The sequence below is a fragment of the Opisthocomus hoazin genome, chromosome 6 (genome assembly GCF_030867145.1).
Source record: "Opisthocomus hoazin isolate bOpiHoa1 chromosome 6, bOpiHoa1.hap1, whole genome shotgun sequence".
In the NCBI taxonomy this organism is placed as follows: domain Eukaryota; kingdom Metazoa; phylum Chordata; class Aves; order Opisthocomiformes; family Opisthocomidae; genus Opisthocomus; species Opisthocomus hoazin.
Genome location: NC_134419.1, coordinates 19,233,290 through 19,251,189, shown reverse-complemented (window position 1 = coordinate 19,251,189; position 17,900 = coordinate 19,233,290). Strand labels below are relative to the sequence as shown.

The 17,900-nt window shown below is 40.3% G+C and overlaps 1 protein-coding gene across 1 annotated transcript; it reads right to left on the bottom strand.

Moving 5' to 3' along the window:
• Positions 1–807: 807 nt before the first annotated feature.
• On the bottom strand, positions 808–15,746 carry CDC7 (cell division cycle 7). The gene is made up of 11 exons (XM_075424073.1): positions 15,653–15,746; positions 13,060–13,143; positions 11,032–11,167; positions 10,321–10,414; positions 10,096–10,238; positions 8,311–8,560; positions 7,737–7,832; positions 6,723–6,901; positions 5,347–5,429; positions 2,301–2,450; positions 808–1,288 (listed from the first exon to the last, which is right to left on the bottom strand). The coding sequence occupies exons 1-11, from the start codon at positions 15,744–15,746 to the stop codon at positions 912–914; spliced, it is 1,686 nt and encodes a 561-aa protein (XP_075280188.1). The 3' UTR covers positions 808–911.
• Positions 15,747–17,900: the final 2,154 nt, after the last annotated feature.

Genomic DNA, 17,900 nt, shown 5'->3' with positions numbered 1-17,900 from the left:
TGTTTTCTATCACTGAGGAATTTATGCAGGAAACAAACGTGCATAGTTCTTCCTGAACAGAAACAACCCACAGGAAAACCTTACCTGACTAGTTTTGATAGAAGGATCTCTAGACAATCTTCTGAAGTTATAAAAACAAATCCTTTATTTAAGAGGCATTCTTTAAATCAAACCCAATGCATGTCGCACGAGACATTCTGAAGGCAGTAGTCACTGAATATTGACAGTTACCCGTGGCACTGAGGAAACATGGGCTATGCAAAATGGGTAACTGCATTTATCACTATTGCCAAAGTAGGAAAGACCAGACAGGAATAAAAATGTACTTTTAAAACAGTTACGCTTTTCTTTTGATGATCTAACGTCCAGCACCTGGCCCCTCCTCTAGCAACACTCCCAGAGCAATACCCTTCTCTGAAAATAGTCTGAACAAAATTACCACACTTTGTTCCATTTTCAGTCCCCCACGTACAAATCGTGCACAAAGTAGAGATATGCAGGTACAGAAAAAGGTCTCTCAAGCACTTTCTTCTTTCAGTCATACCTTAAGGCAAATTTGTAAATTTTAAGGGAATGTCTCGAGAATTAAGCATAGAGCTGTGAAACTCTTTCTTTGTAGTTTGTGATCACAGTTAACTTTCTCGGAGAACAGGTATGCATAGCAGTAACCCCTCAGAAATGTCTTAGGATAAGACCATGTTAATGATGTTTATATAATTTTTATATCTGCAAGCATTTCTTGAGGTAAACTTACATTTGCAGTCCAACTGTACAAGACAATTTCAGTAGTTCTGTGCACAGTGTGATGGTATTTCAATGAGCGTAAATGTTGAGGGCAACAAGGTAAAACTACCTCAGTACCTCATTTCCATATAAAACGTATGAAGGCAATAAAACAATATGGTATCTTCTTAGAGTCTCATGTCTTTAAAAAAAGGATGCAGCAAAGCCTCTTTGGCAGTTATTCTTGTTGCAGGGTTTAAGTCTAGTAGCTTATCAAGTAGGTCGTATGCTTCATCAGGAACCTGATCCCATCCTTTCATGTCTGTTGCCTTCATTTCCAAAGCACCATCACCTCCCTGAAAGCTCTCTAAGTGCTGAGTTTGTTTTCCGAGTGTCTCGGGAGCACACGGTTTGTCTACTGCAACTGGTAAAGCCGAGTCATTTACAGACCTGCTGGGCACTTCACCCTGGGATCTCTTGCAGCTGCTGTTTGTTCCTCTCAGTTTCTCACAGAGGGTTCTTAAGTTTTGTGCTGGGACAACTTGGGTACACAGAACTGATTTACCTAGAAAAAAATTTTACAGTGAGTGACATTTTATTATACTTCCTATGCAACTGTAACTTCTAAGTTTGTTTCAGAGAAACTTCATGTCTTGAAGTGTAACCAGCATTACAAAAAACCCCCCAACCACCAACCTACCAAGAAACCAAACCCAACCCTCCTACTCCTCCAAAGCAGCCATGTTTCACGGCAATAGCCCCAACAAGTCAGAAGAATAATCACCTCAGTCCTGCTCAGAACAAAGCTGTTGGGGTTTGTTTGTGAAGTTACATAGTGACAGGTTGTCATCCACCCCACACACCATCTTTTTGCATTTCACTGTCATTTCAACAGAACTGAAGAAACTTAAGATACCCTGATTTTTACACCTCTGTCTGGAGAATAAAAATCGCTGTCAGTTACACTTCCAGGTAGCAGGTGCTGCAGCATTTGGCTTGCAAACAGGAGAATGGTTATTTTAGGGTTGTGTTGTGTGTTGATGGTGGGTTTGGTTGTTTAAACAGGCTGTCCCTTGGTTGTTTTTTGTTTTGAGGGTTTTTTTTAACTAGCCTTTCTGAAGGGGGTTGAGGGGAAGCAAGGTTTACATCAGCTAAATATTAAGTCATATTGACTTAAGCCTCCAGTTCAAATTTTGCAGGAATAGAAACACTGCCTCAGGAATTCTAACCCAATGACAGTAGAAAACATTTAGTTGGCATATTTCACCTCAAGTGGCCCTGACTTGGTGAAAGGCAGTAGACAGGTTGGGAAACCTATGACATGAAGTACCCCATATACAAATTATAAGAGATAGAAAAATACAAAACTTTCTTAAAACACTGTATATATAGACTAGTGCTTTCAGTATTTTGCATGCAAAAAGTGTGATTTACCTCCAAAATGACTCCCAAACCTAAAACTATATTTTTATATGTATTAAAAAAAAAAAAAAAAAATCACAGCTTGTACGTCACTGCATTAAATAGTAGGCCAAGCATACATTTTCCCCTTTTCCCCATAATGAAGGTTTGCATACCAAAAGTTTTAGCAGCCTGAATGGTTTCCCTGGATCCACGAACTGTCATGATTTGTGCCAAAGCAGTTAAATCATCACTTGCTTTGTAAAATGGATACCGTCCACTGAGCAGAGAAAGGAATACAATTCCTGCAGACCACATGTCAATTGCTGCAATTGAAAGCAAATTTAGTAATAACTAAACTCACAATTTCATCACAAACAAAATCACAACTTTGTTTAAAAAGAAATGATGACCTGAAAAGTTTCTATCAGAAAAAGTTATGTTCCAAATTGCTTACTGACTTCAGTCATAGATAACACTTCAGCAAACAGTGGAAATTACTATAATTAAATAGAAAAATAATTTCCTGCTTGGATGCAGGGGCAGTGTTTAAGCTTTTCCTTAGAATTTTTCATATCAGTAATTCCATTAACTTGCTAAACTTAAAATGTACCAAAACAGTGCTTGAGGTTGTTTTACTTGGGGGAAATGAGAGGCAGCGAAAAATTGGCCTTTTTGATACTTATTTAAGCTTATTGCATATGAAACAAACCTTATATAAAGATCATAAATAAAAAATAATTCACAAATGAATGCGAATCTGAATTTTTCTGGGACTGAGACTGCCACAGTTAGGCAGTAATGAAAAAATGTATCTTACCATGACCTTTGTTCCTCTCGAATATGAAATCACTTGACAAGATAGCCAGTTCAAGAACTGTAACAGTTAGAAGTTATTCATCACTTTCATTGTGTTACGAAGAGTACAGAGAGTACTCTGCGGATAGATGCCAAAGCATGATGGAAACTTTAATACTGGAAGTAATGAGAATACCTGTCTGCCATAATTTTTTGGCTCACTAAGGTGCACATTTTGAGATGGCAACAAAAGTGAAGGAGAGAGCTTGAAGGATTCTAAAGACAAAAATTAACAGTTGGGAAAATAAAGCCATAGTTACTCTACTTCTCTTCAAAAAAATAAGTAGTAAAATAGGCAGTAAATAATGTGGGCATTTTAGTTAGAAACACTGTTAGCACAGGGCTTTGGATGAAAAAAAGAGTATTAAGTTTACTTCAGTTGCAAAATCAGATGATTTTGAGTCTCTTATTAAAAAAATAAAAATCCAAGTTAATCATGTGGCACAATTTACAGTGGAAAAATTTTGTATCTTCTTCCTGTAAAAAAGTTTTACTATTACTGTATCACTGCTGAAAAGATCATACTGTCTGTTTCAGGTGGTGTGCATTACCCCGAGTATGTGGTTGGGAAAAGCTGGAGTCATCAAGGTCAAGACCTTTAAAGATGCTTAATTACTTATCTCTTGCTGAAATTAATAGACATTATATATCTGAATAGATAGTAAATCCTGGCCCTACAACTCTGGTAGAGCTGGGATCACCAGCAGACTGCAAGATCCCGTGCAATGACATCAAAATCATGATTTCCTTTCTATGCTTTTGGGAGCAGGGGGACAAACCAAGTTAAAGTGTAACTGGACCTGTATAACATCAGCTTGGGAGTTTAGTTTGTATTCCCTGCGCTGTGAACCTGGGTCGGATGCAGTAAGGCAGCTCTGGAGTCAGCTGGATCCAGCTGGTGACTTGGTCTCAGCACAGAGGCCAGAACTAGTAGTAAGACTGGCAGGAATACAAGGAGGTGACTACAGCAGTCCCAGATGGAAGTGGATGAGAAGATTTGTTAGTTCAAACACAACATAATCTCATAAATATTAGTATTAGTCTACCCAGATCTAATTAAGGCCTTTGTTGACATACTACAGGAGCTCGGCACCACTGACTCAGTACTTTTAGGGCTGTCTGTGCCACACCCAGCGGTTTCCAGATTTACCCATATTTTCTGTAATCCTGCTCTCCATTACCCTAGAGAACAGAAAACTGTCTGAAAGCATATTTAACACTAGCATGTGTCCAAGATTTCCTAGGTATGTCTTCCTTCTGCCTAAATTCTGTCTAGACAGATTCAGAGATTGTCTAAACTTGTCCTGGATTTCTGGATGTCTTCTAGCCCATAAAGCTGGCTGTTACCACGCAGGCACAGTAACTCCAAACATGCTGCCATTCCTCTTGAAATCCCAGTCATACCCGCAGCACAGATGTTGTTTCAAATAACATTAACCTGTCTAAGAATAAGCTGATCAAATTATTAAGTCTATTCTGAGTATGTATACACACTTTACTGAAAATTGACAATTTTCTCAAAAGATATTCAGCAAAAAAAGTGGCTAAAACCTGTAATTTTAAATCAAATTTTTGATGACATTTGTATTTATCCCCCTTTTTCATAAGCCAGAACTCCTGGTCATACACCAAATGTTTAAACAGGCAACTTTCTTTTATTGGTCCTCCATTCTCCAGGTAGGCACAACCTCTCCCATCCTACTTGCATCAGCTGATGTATGAACCATCCCTCTGCTCTGCTCTGATATTGACCCAGACTAGTGAAACTTATCAACCTGATAGTTTTTAACCCTGAGAAATTAAAAATTGAGTTAAGAAAAAAATTATAGCCTTTACAGACCAGCTATGCAAAGCACTAGCAAAAAGGAAAAAATCTGGTAAAAGTATTAACCAACACCTTCTAAAACACCTTTGCAATTACACCATTAACTATGCCTGCTGTGAGAGCAAACTATATGTGACAATCTGTCTAGAAAAGTCTAAAGTATGTCCCCTCCCCAAGACTTATTCAAAATTTTACTTGAATAAATAAGCCAATAAGCCATTAAATTTGATAAAAATTACAGCTTTGTTTGCTTTTATAACCCATTTTATTCAGCTCCTGCATACGGCATTACCCCTCAAAAGAATTAAGATGTATTCAAGTTTCAAACACAGGAATAATATTCCTAACTTATTCTTACTCTGAATAATACACTTTTAATTACAAAAATCAGGAAATGCTTGATAAGTGTTGGAAGGGATGGTAAGATGAATTTCACATGTAAACAAAACCCCTCCCATAAAACAAGACAACATAATAAGCATAAATGAGACAGGTCAAAAGGTGAAGAAAGGCACTGGAGTCAGTCTGTTGGGCAGTACCTGTGGTCTGAGTGGGGCACTTTGTTAGTACTTCGGGTGCTCGGAATCCAGGTGTTCCTGCCCTGGGAGCAACTTGCTGACACCTTGTAGTAAGAGACAAACATGTTTAGAATGTAAAAGTTGATAAATAAGTTTTAATTATAATAATGCTAAATATTATTTTTAGAATATACTTGTGTAAGATGTGTAAACAGCCTAACCCTACCTTATTCAAGTTGTGTAGAAGTTTGAAGCATCTTACAATTATCTAGCATGAAACTATTATGTTGCATAAGATAATAGCCTTATTATATTATCTATGATATTATTGTATTTATATCATATTATTTAGCATAAGGCAATACCACAGAAATGCTTATTCCATACTTCACTCACAATGACCTTTTTTTAGTTTCATTCAACAGCAGCATCATTTTTGCTAGAGGGTTGTCTTCACAGGAAACTTTAACGCTGAGACTAACTAACCAAAGGCAAAAAATGCACTAGATTGTTGACTGTGGATGCTCTGGCTCTGTATTAGCCCACACCAAACTAAGGTTCATTATTTCTGAGTGTTGACAAGAATTTACTTTCTGTTAGATTAACTAAAAGGTGTAAGTTTATCATTGTTAAAACAAAAAACCCAAAACTTTCCAGAGCTTTCTTGTATGGCTTAAAGTGCCTTCCTTCTACGGGACACTTCTCTTTTGAGCGTGGCAAATTCCTCATGTTTCATGCATCAGAAATGAAGTTGGTATCATCGTATTTTAACAGTCTGGGAAGAAAGGGATGCCACAGTTTCATGGCTATGTCTAGTAAGCAGAATTCTCTGCATGAATCTGTGTTTCTTAATGTGTGGATGAAAGGCCATAGCAGATCATAACCAAAACTAACTGCAGAGGGATGGAGTTGAACAGAGTTAGGAAGATTCACAAACCTGTATATTATTAAAGCTTAAACATTATTTTTTAAATGAACAAATACAAACCAGCTATGTTTCCTTTTTATTCTGCATTTCATGATTTCCAGAATCCAAACTGTTGGCATGATTTAGGCCTATTAGACAACTAGTAATGACAGATTCATGTACGACAATACATCTAAGTCTTAGAGCTCTAAGTGTTGTAATTCACTCAAGCAATTTTCTACAACACACATAGGTAACTAAATACAACAACAAGAAAACATTAACAGTGAATCTCTCTTGCTGCAGACAGCAGTTGAACCAATTATTCCATGAACTGTTCTTGTTTAAAAAGAGCACAGTCAGTGTTTTAAGGGTTGCACAGATCAAATGATATCTTTCACCTACTAAATCAGCTGTCTAGTAAATCTAAGTTTCTGACCTTCCTTGACAGGATAGCAGACAATTTTACAACATTATCAAAGCAAATTACCTTGAAAGGCAAACACTGCAAACTCTATCTGTTGCGTAACAGTCACAGATCAGGTTTGAGGGACAACCACTGGCAGCCTTCCTGGCTGCCCCATTGCTCACTGTTTTGGTAGAAATAATCTTCTTCTTTGTTACTAACTTCCTAGATGAAACATCTATGATCTTCGATTGTTTTATGAGCTGCAATGTAAATATTTTAGAGAAGGTGACATATTTAAGAAGCTTCCCTTTACACATAGAAAGGCCAGTTCCTAAAACACTAAGACTGAATGGGAACTCATCAGCAAGAAGCTGCAATTTTTAGAACAGAAGACAGCAAACGTTTCTAACGATATCACAACATCTATAAAACAGACACTGGAGCTTTCTAAATATTGTGATTTCCTCCCCTTCAGAAAACATTTTTCAGTGTTTACTAAAAACCAATATACGTTGGATATTCTGAAGCTGCAAGACAAGTATTTTTCAAGTTAGTATAACATTTCAAGAATTCTTTTGGTTCAACATGAGAATAAAAACCACGTGTATGAAATGCCACAGCAACACACAGGCACTAGCTCTAACTCTACAAGATCATGATTGTTGGCCAAACTCTCTAATTTAGTTGGGGTTTCCCTTCTTGTTATATTAAATACTAATTACAAGTACAGAAAAACATTTCTTCCAAGTTTTCTCTCTGGCTTCTGCCAGATAACTGCAAAATAAAAAAAAAAGTTTCACAAGCTAAGCGTATCTTAGTTGCACAGACACGTATAGGGAAAAAAATTAATCTAGCGTACAAACAAGATCAGCTAGGGAGACAAGCTACATAACTGGCTCTCTAAGAGTTTCAAAAGGGACTGAAACAGAAATGAAAAATACCTAGAGCCTTTCAGCCAAGACATGCTTAATAATCTGCTCGAAAACTTTCAGTTCCACATCATCCTGGAGCAGTGTCCAGTCTTACAGAACAACCAGTTCTATAATTTTTCAAACGTGTAACAGATTGCTCTTGCTGATGAGTCATACTTCTTACTTTTGTACTGGAGTTCTCCTGGTATGTGGAACTATAGACATTGAAATTCCTCTCTCCAAAGACAGAGCGCTGGACAGAATGCTGCACGGAATCCTCCTGCAACACCAACGAAAGGGACAATCAGGATCCTGTCTAGCACACAGTCAGCTGGATACTGACAGTTCGAAAAAAGAGGTGTGAAGTGACATAAAACAAGAACAGCTGCATGGCAACTCATTTCCAGGCACCAGTTTGCTGTGGATGAAGAAAACATGGTCTAGACAGAACAGCAAACACGCTTACAAAACGCATCACGCCTCAGAAGCGCCCCAAGACAATCCCAATGTCATGGGGACTGCATTAATCAGGCAGCCGAGCGACTAGACGTGGATGCATACCTCCAGGGCAGGAGGAGCTGCACAGCACCCGTCCCTTCCGAAGGCTGAAGGCTGCCGGTCAGCAGCCCGCAGCCCCGTGACAGCTCACGGGAAGGCACGATGCCCGCCACGCGCTGCCGTGCTGGTGCTGCACCGCCCCCTGCGGGAGGAAGCCACGCATTAAACACGCCACGCTGTTAACCAAAAAGACCGAGCACCTTTCCTCCTCTTCCTTGTTTGACCTGCGCTTTGGACAGGGCACTGGGCCGCTGGCCAGCTGCCCCCGAGGCTGGCTGGGGAGCTGGCTGGCTGGGCGCCGTGGCGCGGACAGAAACCCCGCTTCCCACCACTGCAGCAGGGCCGTTCTGCAAGCAGCTTCCCTGATGGTCTTCAGAGTGGGCAGTTCTGAGAAGTTCAATTTTTGTATCAGGGGTTCCTTGCGCCAAGCCAAAATCTACCAAGGCATACCTGAAAGACACAAATTTAAAATCAGGAATCACAAAGTAACCATCAATCAGTTCAATTTACTATTCATTACGTGTTTACTTATCTTTCTTTCACATTTTACTCAGTCTGTTGCTTATCTGTACTGTTGCCAGCATCACACTACTATTTTCCTCCTCCTCTTGTCCCGTCTTACCTATCCCCTCAATATTTTTACCCTACACCCATCTTACTTCATTGTTTCTTTTCCCAAAATCTTCTCAAGTGGATACTTTCCCCAACAGTGTTGAAAAAATATTCTCAGCATCTCCTTTCTGGGGCTCTTCTAGTCCTACAGCTCCGAACCTTCAGCCAAGAGCGAAGGACGAGTGACTTGACCCTTGCAGGATTCCCGTGGGCAGAGGCACACATGCAGCAGTGAAGACAGACAAGACTAAAATGCTGAGAGCTTTGCCAGACTTCAAGCAACTACTGGAATTTACTTCAGTCTTCAAAACAGGTAGGACTACATCAGTTCACACTTCAGATCTGTCTTTAAAAGAATTATATTTTGCTACAACCGGTACAGAGACAATCCAGCTGTCTCTGGGTCTCAGACAAACTCGACTCTGTGGCCTCCACATCCAAAGTAGAGATTAAGGCTCACGCAAATGCTGGAAGAGCAAAGCGACAGTACTCCTTTTGACAGATTAAAAAAGAAAATTTAAAAAAATCAGTATTTCTCAAATTTTTAAGCTATCACTTGTTACCTTGGAGAAGAGACTGACACCCACCTCACCACAACCCCCTTTCAGATAGTTGTACAGAGCAACAAAGTCTCCCCTCAGCCTCCTCTTCTCCAGACTCCACAACCCCAGCTCCCTCAGCCGCTCCTCACAAGGCTTGTGCTCTAACCCTTCACCAGCCTCATTGCCCTTCTTTGGACATGCTCCAGCACCTCAGTGTCTCAACTGTACCTAGCACAATAGCATATCAACAACAAAACTACAGGACTGCTAGCACCAGACAGTACCTTATTCTATCCGTTTCAGACCTTCACAAAAAAACAGTACCTTGCTTTTTACAGTCTTTAAATATTGTAACTTGCAGGCAAAAAAACAAACCCTAATAGTTGTAAACATTAATTCAATGTAAGGTGAAACCAGCCCAAATCCAGCTATCTTATCTGTATCAGTTTTACTCTATCCATGAGTAAAAAGTTTACAAATATCAGCCTATGCACCACAGATCACTATTAGCTTTCCTATAAAAACAAAAACACAACTGATTTTATTCTTCTCATTCTTACTCAAAAATGTAATACTTTCACTCAATGGTAAAATCTTCATTTTTTTTCAGGTACGTCACTCTATGAGGCAGATATTACATTAAGTGTGGAAAAAAAAAATTCCTTCCCTCCACAAATCCCCAACCACAGAAAGAAGTTTTACAAATAAAAAAAAATAATCTTTTTTAGCTTTATTACTTAAGCACATGTTATACAGCTGGAAGGAAAAAAAGCCCCACCAAAGCCCACATCCCCACAGGAGATCACAATATGGGCACCGGGACAGACTTACTCCTTTAGCCGCCTGTTGTAGAGGAAGTTACTGGGCTTGACGTCACGGTGAACAATACCGAAGTGATGAATGCGCCTCAACGCTTTGAACAGATTAAACATGTATTCCCTCACTTCTTCAAAGGCAAGTGAATTCAAAATGTCCTGAAAGATTATTTGGATACGGTAATTATGCAATTGCTTTTAATTAAAAAGTTTTACTACACATAAAAAGGCTGGCACTCACCAAGAAGGATTCATGTTCCAGATATGGCATAACAATAACCACATGATCATTTTTCCTAAAGCAATATTTAACTCCCATAACGTTATCTTGTCCCCTAGAAGAAAAGTAATGTCACTGAATAAAAACCAGAAGATGGATGTTTATTCTCCTTTATTTCTTAAAAAGCTCAGTCGGGCTTTGTTTCGTAATCTAATTTATATTTTGGCAGCAGTCAGTAGTTACGCTGTTGCCTCTCACTGCTATGTTCCATTTGAGTTCTGCAATTTGCAATGAGGGCTCCACGGATTATTTGTGGGGCCATCATTTGTATTTACCGCTCTAATTATGTGTAGGACCTAACCTTCATGAAACCAACTACTTTAAGAAGGTGCTATTCAGCATGCTCTGGCAACAGGTATTCACTCCTAAAGCCACATTTTCTGATGAAGAGATTATTTTTTCCAAGCATTTCAGAACTGGAATTTTCGTTATCCATCACGGAACTTCTCAAGATGGAAAATACAGCACCATCCGCAAACTGAGACTAGCAGAAAAGGGCATCCATTACAGGTAAGACATTCCGTTTCTTATTTGCTCTTGATAAAACGAATATACACTCCTGCGGTTAAAAAAAAGGCAAGCCAAGTGCCCAAATTTAAAAAATAAATGCAGAACAGTGAGATGACGTTCAGCAGTTTAGTCATGACAATCATCCTTTTTTTATTTATGTACCCTGCTACTGTGAGGCACTGAAGTTCAGCGGCAATTCGCAGAGGGTGGCTGGTTGGAATCAGGTGTTTCAGAGCCATTTTTTCCTCGTATCCTGTTTGTAGTTGTGCTGTGGCCAAGTAAACAGAACTAAAAGTGCCTATAAAGACGGGAGAAAAACACTCTTCAGCATTTTTAATTAGGTCAATTCAGATTTTTACAGAAGTGATCTAACTGTTCACAGTCCTGTAGTATACTTGATACTACATCAAACGCAGACTCTGGAAGAGAAAAATGCAGTTCCTTTATTCTGCTCCTGAATTCAGTGATCTTGTATACAAGTTTTTTTATGTCAGTAAAAATGCAAATACAACACTGTCTAACTTGCCTGGGACACAGAGCTCTTTGAATGTAAATTTCCTATCTTTGATTTGCTTTCTTGTTTAGGTAGCTTACTTTCATCTGACATCTAACTCTTCTCTCCCTACGATGTAAGTGGGCTATATAATGTTAATCTGGAAAGCACTGCCTTTACAATTCAAAGCACTTCAGAAACTGCTACATTTTTCTCAATTCTGTTACCTTATCTATAAAGTAAGACTTCTCACATGATGTGTAACTTTACTATTTGTTTGCCCAGAGCATTACCACATAGACAGAATATGATAAGACTCATTTGAGAAAGGGAGTATTCAGACTGTACGATAAACTTACCCACCCATTTAATTTTAAGGACATCCTAATATACCTCTTAGGAGGTTAATTTATCATGATGATCTGAGTTATCTCAACATACAAGCTGAAGCATTCTTCCATATGAACAGACAGTACAACTTACTTTTGATTACATTTTAAGTATTGTGTTTGTATCATGCTAGCTGAACAGTCTGTAAGTGCATACATATATCAAAATGCCAACAAAATCTCCAAATACTTCTTGCAGTCATTAAAAAAAAAAAAAAAAAAATCTAGAGTCCCATACATTCAGTAGAAATCGTTATAGCAACAAGGGATACCAAGTTGAGCTAAGACATTATTTTTGGTGGCGAGAACTGCTCAAACGAAGGTGACTCCAGAACAGAATCCTGAATTCAAGCTTGTTCTCTGATAATGCTGCAGAATTACACAATATTGTTTAAAAGTATTGTTTGCTTCCCAGAGCAAAATCGTACTATTCATAACCAGAGATTTTAATTACACTGTCTCTTTAATGATAGGCTGAACTCTCGTTAGTTTGTTTTGAAATTTTGTATTGCCGTGGTGAATGGAAGATGGGTTTTTTGGAGGCGGATGCTTGAGACAAAAACTTTTAGCCTTCTAGCCTGCCATGACAGGTATTCTATCACAAAACAGCTGTAAAACAATACCACTTCTTACCAACATCTTTGTTTAAAAGCATGGAGTGTCACAAAGCATTTCAGAGACCAAACAGGTAAAGCCCCAAAAAGTGCTGAGACCCCACACTCAGAAGTACCTAAAAATCTGTTTATAGTCATGCCTAACATTTACTGAAGGTATCTGCAGTAGCATTTGTTGAAGGGAAGGTGTACACAAATGTTCTAAAATTTGATACTGTATGTCTTAAGAAAAAAAAGTTTGTTGTTTTTTTTTTTTTAAATAAAGCAGCTATAATCTTTCAGTCTCCTCCTCCACTTCTGGCCACAGGGTTTCAGTGGAAACACAGCCAACTTAAGGAGGAGCAGTTAAATATGTGAAAACACAGAAATAGAGTTCTCATGTAAAAGAAAAAAAAGCACGGACTGTTAAAACTTACTTACTCAAATCTACCTCAAAAATTTTTAGTTGTCAGAACTGGAATGCTGGTTTTTTGAAAGGCTTTCATGTACCAGATTTTAAAGAAAATACCTTGAAAATGTCCCTAATTAACGCACCTATATGCTCAGCAACATATTAGAATTCCTACAGAGACCAAGAAGTAAATCAAAAAGGCATTTGGCTTAAATTGCATATCTTGAGACCTTAGATTTATACCCTTTAAGTTAAAAATACCAAAAGACATTTAAGTCTAAGCAAGCTAAAATAAACATTTACCTTCTCCAATTTTTTCCTTAATTTTGAACACATTTACAAGCTGTGGCACTGCCTCATAGAGTTTCTCAATATCTTTTTTTATTCCTGCTGTGGAAAGAATGGAGAAAAAAAGTTAGGAATTTGATTGCTTGATTCAGCATCTGATCCATATTTGAGATCACAAATCACACTTCAGTTCATTGGACTGTGAATTCACATAAACAAAGGAAAAAACAGCAGATAGGTATCTATCCCTGCTGACATTACCACCTGCATACTTGATATTACTGTTGTTGTTCTTCACACTTGCGTATAAGCTGCTGCATTTAATTTTTTTTTTCTACTTATCTGCCACCTAGCAGTTCCTGAGAGAGCAAAAGCCCTCTGGTTAGTAAGACATCAGATTAGGGCTCATGGATAAATTTTTCATGAGATTTGCAATGTCAATTTGATAAAAGACAAAAACTGTAATAGTTGTTTCTGGAAGCACAGAAGCACATCCATGGATGCAAATCAAAAGTGTAGGAAAATAAAATAAAAAGAACCAAACCAATAACAAATTAATATCAATAATGCAATCTTTCACAATGTTACTTAAAATAGTAAACACCAAAAAATGTGTCTGCTCTGCATCTAAGTTGCTGCACTTTGTGCTGTGATCACTAGATGGCATGACAAGGATGTTATTATTTCAAAAAATTATGCAGTTTTCCATTCAGTTTATGAATCCTTCTAGTTTAAGTGTTCTCTATACCCTGCATAAGAATTCACTTATTTTGAAGCTATGAAGTATGTAGAGGCTGTGACTAATTTCTGTTAAGCAGGAGTGAAGAATATTTTATTATACAGAAGTAAGCGCAAACTGGTATTTGGAAAGTCAAATGGAAGGAAAAATATTGTGCATACATTTTTCATCCTAAAACTAAATAATAAATTAAATTTAACATAAATATAAAAATTGTAGTGTATACATAAAAACGTACCATGTTTTACCAGGGCAGTAAGTCATAAGCAATGAGAATTATTTTCAAAATATCACTGATACGCTAGAAACAAAGTATAGATAGGCATGCATACCAACCCTCTATGTTAGCTCTCTTTATACAGCAATAAAATGTGAAGTCTGCCTAAAGAACCCTCTCTTCCTGGTAAAAACTCAATAAATTAGTTGGTAATTCAAGTTATAGCTAACTTTTGATTGTAATATTTTTTTTATTTCAAAAATTTGTAAAACCCAAGATACTAAAAATACTTTTGAGTACTGAAGCCTGCTGCCTCTCTTACTATCCATTGACTTCCTTTTTTCCTTTGTTTGCTCTGCTTCTCCAAGTTATTTTAAGTCATTTCAAAGGGCAATGTTTCAGGAATGAAAAAACCCCCACCCTCTACACTACACACCAAAACCGCTAACATCCATTTAAGATACTGTTTTGATCAACAAATACAAGCAAAAGGTTAATCAGTTCTCCTATAAATCATATTTTATAACTTCAAAAATAGCCTAGGAAAAAAATGACCAGAGTTGTACTAACAGTCAAGATGTTCTTTGGGTTGTCTCATGCCGCCAATCTATCAGTTCTGTGGTAGACACTAACAGTCGTGAAAAGCTCCCTCAGTATTTGCCAAATACTCCGTTTTGTCTGACACGGAATTCAGGTTCCTGCTTGGACAACATCCAACGCTGTCACAGCACTAACGGCTGGGCGACACAGGCTGCAGATCCAAGGCCAGAGCAGTGCCTCCCCCAGGCACCGACAACATTTAGTAACTCCACACTGCTTCTTGTGTGAAAGATCCCGAAAAGTGCCAGAAACAGTCCGTGACTGCCCTTGTTGATAGACAGCAGTACAAACATCATCTGTTCTCTGCTGGGGGCCTGAATCTCCAGTTGGGTAAAGTACAGTCATTGTACCATCACCGTACAATAATAATGATATCCAGCATTTTCTGTGAGCAGATTTTAAAGTAATTTCTTTACTTGCTAGCATGAAAAGGATTCACAAAGGAAGGCAATTAAATGTTTTTCAGCACTACTCTATGTAATTCGGGACATGGATGCGCAGGGGACTGACAGAGGACTATCTATTTCAAGGAAAATCAGTAACCATTATATATAAGCTGGCTGACCATCCACAATTACTGAGCAAGTATTGTACAGAAAGTCCAGGCTGAAGTACATTCAGAAAGAGACCCAAAAACAAGCAACAAGAACTCTATCAGAGCAGTCTCCCTGGTAAGACAGTGGTATTTTATGCACAGACACATCTAAAGAAATTTAAGGATAAGGCTGGTGATAAAAGGCAAAATTTTTTTTTTTTTTGTACTTGTCTGGTCAGAGAATTTTTTTCTCAAGGACTGCCTTTTTGGAATTCTGGTACCCTCTTATAACAACATATTCTGTAGTAAATAAATAGTAGGGCTAGCAAATTATAACAAACTACTGCTGCTGAAGTTTTTTAACACACGGAAAGCAGGAATAAGCTTAAAAGCAACCTCCAGTGTTTTAATTTCATTAATTCTTTATACAACAGGACCATTTTCAGACTTCCTGAAGCAACGAGGAAGCACGTCAGCAACAAAACGTAATGTTAGCAATCCCTATCTTCGCACATACCTGAAAGCTTGCTGTTCTGCTCATGCTTCCCATGGAAGTCTTCAGCCTGATGAAGGTGCTGTTCATCACAGTGGGGCTTCAACGCTGTCTCCATCACAGAACAAACCTGAAGCAAAAAATCCAAATGACTTTGAGGACCACTTCTGGACACTTGGGGGAGCAAGCGTATCTGGTAAGACACTTCCTGGCCCTGCACGCAGTTCCGGAGATGACATTTAGGGAGTCTGAGGAGTTCCTCTCTGCTACCTAAACCAACAAAGCGTCACCCATCATCCCAGAGAAAAATGAAACCAGTAAACCCACTCTATCTCTAGTATGAGGAGAAAAGGGGAGGGAACGAAGACTGAAGGATAAGCTTAGGCACAAGTGATTTTTCTTCATCTCTTGTGTTTCCTCCTTAAAGCATTATCTTTTCCCTGAAGTTTGCTTTGAAAGGCAAGGAAATGAAGCACACAGGAACAGCTGCATTGCATACTGCAACACCTGTTGCAAAGACAGAAAACTTGGAAGAAACTATAAGAGAGAAAAAAAATTTCCTCAATATGAGAGATTTCTCTCTCTTCTAGGTAAGATCAACAAAAGGCGTAATTATTTGTTGCCCTCCCTCCATAACAAGAAATAATGTACGTGCTTATTTTGAAATGCTTCTTCCCAAATCTTGGAAACACTGTAAATAAAACTGTAAATTACTGAATTGTACTAATATTGTACAATCAAAAAACCCTGATACTACTTCATGAGGAAAAGCAATGCAGAGAGCCCCAGGGCGGGATAACCGGTGATAAGTGAACCTGGCAGCATCACCTCTTACAGCTGCCCAACACTGGGTCCATTCAAGGATCTTCCTCGCTCGTAACTTTGCCAAACCTTCAAAGTTCTGGCTGAACTTTCCCACATGGGGGAAACATATTCTGAAAAACTCTTGAGTTAAAGGATTCACCTGCTTCAGTTATGGAGCCAGAACTATATTTTGTCCCCAAAGAATTTGAGCTACCTTTACTCTGTCATCCTCATGCAACAGAGCAGGGACAGGCAACAGCCTGCTTTTTTGAGGGAGCTTTGCTGGAGAGCGGGACTCGGAGATTAATAGAATAAGATTTGAGGTATTTCCAGTCTCTCACAAGTAGACACTCCCTCCACCAGTGCTGAGCAGGCAGATAAGCCTGTTCCAGACCTGAAACAGCATAGCCTCATTAGCAGAGTAAGGAGTGCAAATTAGTACAGACACCACGGCCTGATTGCTCCCATTCGGCCCCACGCCAGCCTCAGCTCCAGGCTCTTCCAGGCCAAGGCCGGGCACAAACACCTGGTTTGGAAACAGACAAGGAGCGCTTCTGCCTGGCTGCAGACGGCCGTGGGAAGACGCTCAGGGCCCGCTGGCGGCGGGGAGCGGGAGAGGGGCTCAGCGAAGCACGGCGCCATTGCCATCCACTTGTGCCAAACGCACCAGCTACGACCGGCGGAACCCAGCACCTCGAAAGCGCATTAAAAAACGGTTTGCTAGCTGGGAAGCGGGCTGCGCAGCTCTCGGACGGAACGCCAGGCAAAGCTCGATTCCGTCCGGCATTCGGCGTTTACACTAAAAAACACTCAGAAGACACCACTAGAGACAAAAAATTAAGAGGGAGACTGAGATGATCGAGAGCTTCTTCTCCAGGAACTTTCTTCCAGTCAAACCCCATTTCCAGCTGCAAGAACGCCGTGGCGTCTGCCCCCGGCACACGCACACCCGCCCCCGCGCGCGCCCAGAACCCCGCTCGGCTCCTAACGGCGGCGCGGGGGGGGCCGCGGGGGCCTGCCAGGCGCCCGTTCCGAGAGGCTCCACGCGGGGACCAGCCGGGACTGAGGCGGGAAGAGGGAGAGCGGAGCTTCCCCAGAGAGAAGCAGGCCGCCCCGAGTGAGGTATCCCCGGGGAGGGACCGCGCGGGACCGGCGCCCGCGGTCCGCCATGACCTGACCTGACCTGACCTGACCTGACCGGGCCGGGCCGGGCCGGGCCGGGCCGGACAGGGGGGGAGCTCGCGCGGGGACTCACGCGGGCTGCCGCGACGCGCCGAGGTTTTGCCTTCTGCCGCCTTTCGCCGACCGCCCCTCCGCCACCAATCCCGGCCCTCGGCGGAAGCCGCCGCCCCGGCCAATGGGACCGCCGCTCCGAGAAAGGCGCGCTGCTGTTGGCCGGACGGCGGGGAGAGGTCCGCCCACAGCGGCGACCGGCGGGCTCGGGCCTGAGAGGGGCGGTGGGGGTATG

Coding starts and splice junctions, on each gene's coding strand:
- CDC7 (XM_075424073.1), bottom strand. CDS start 15,746: ATGGAGACAGCGTTGAAGCCCCACTGTGATGAACAGCACCTTCATCAG. Junction 8,561..10,095: donor TACAACAGGCGGCTAAAGGA/GTAAGTCTGTCC, acceptor TGTGTCTTTCAG/GTATGCCTTGGTAGATTTTG. Junction 7,833..8,310: donor AACAAGGAAGAGGAGGAAAG/GTGCTCGGTCTT, acceptor TTGGTGTTGCAG/GAGGATTCCGTGCAGCATTC.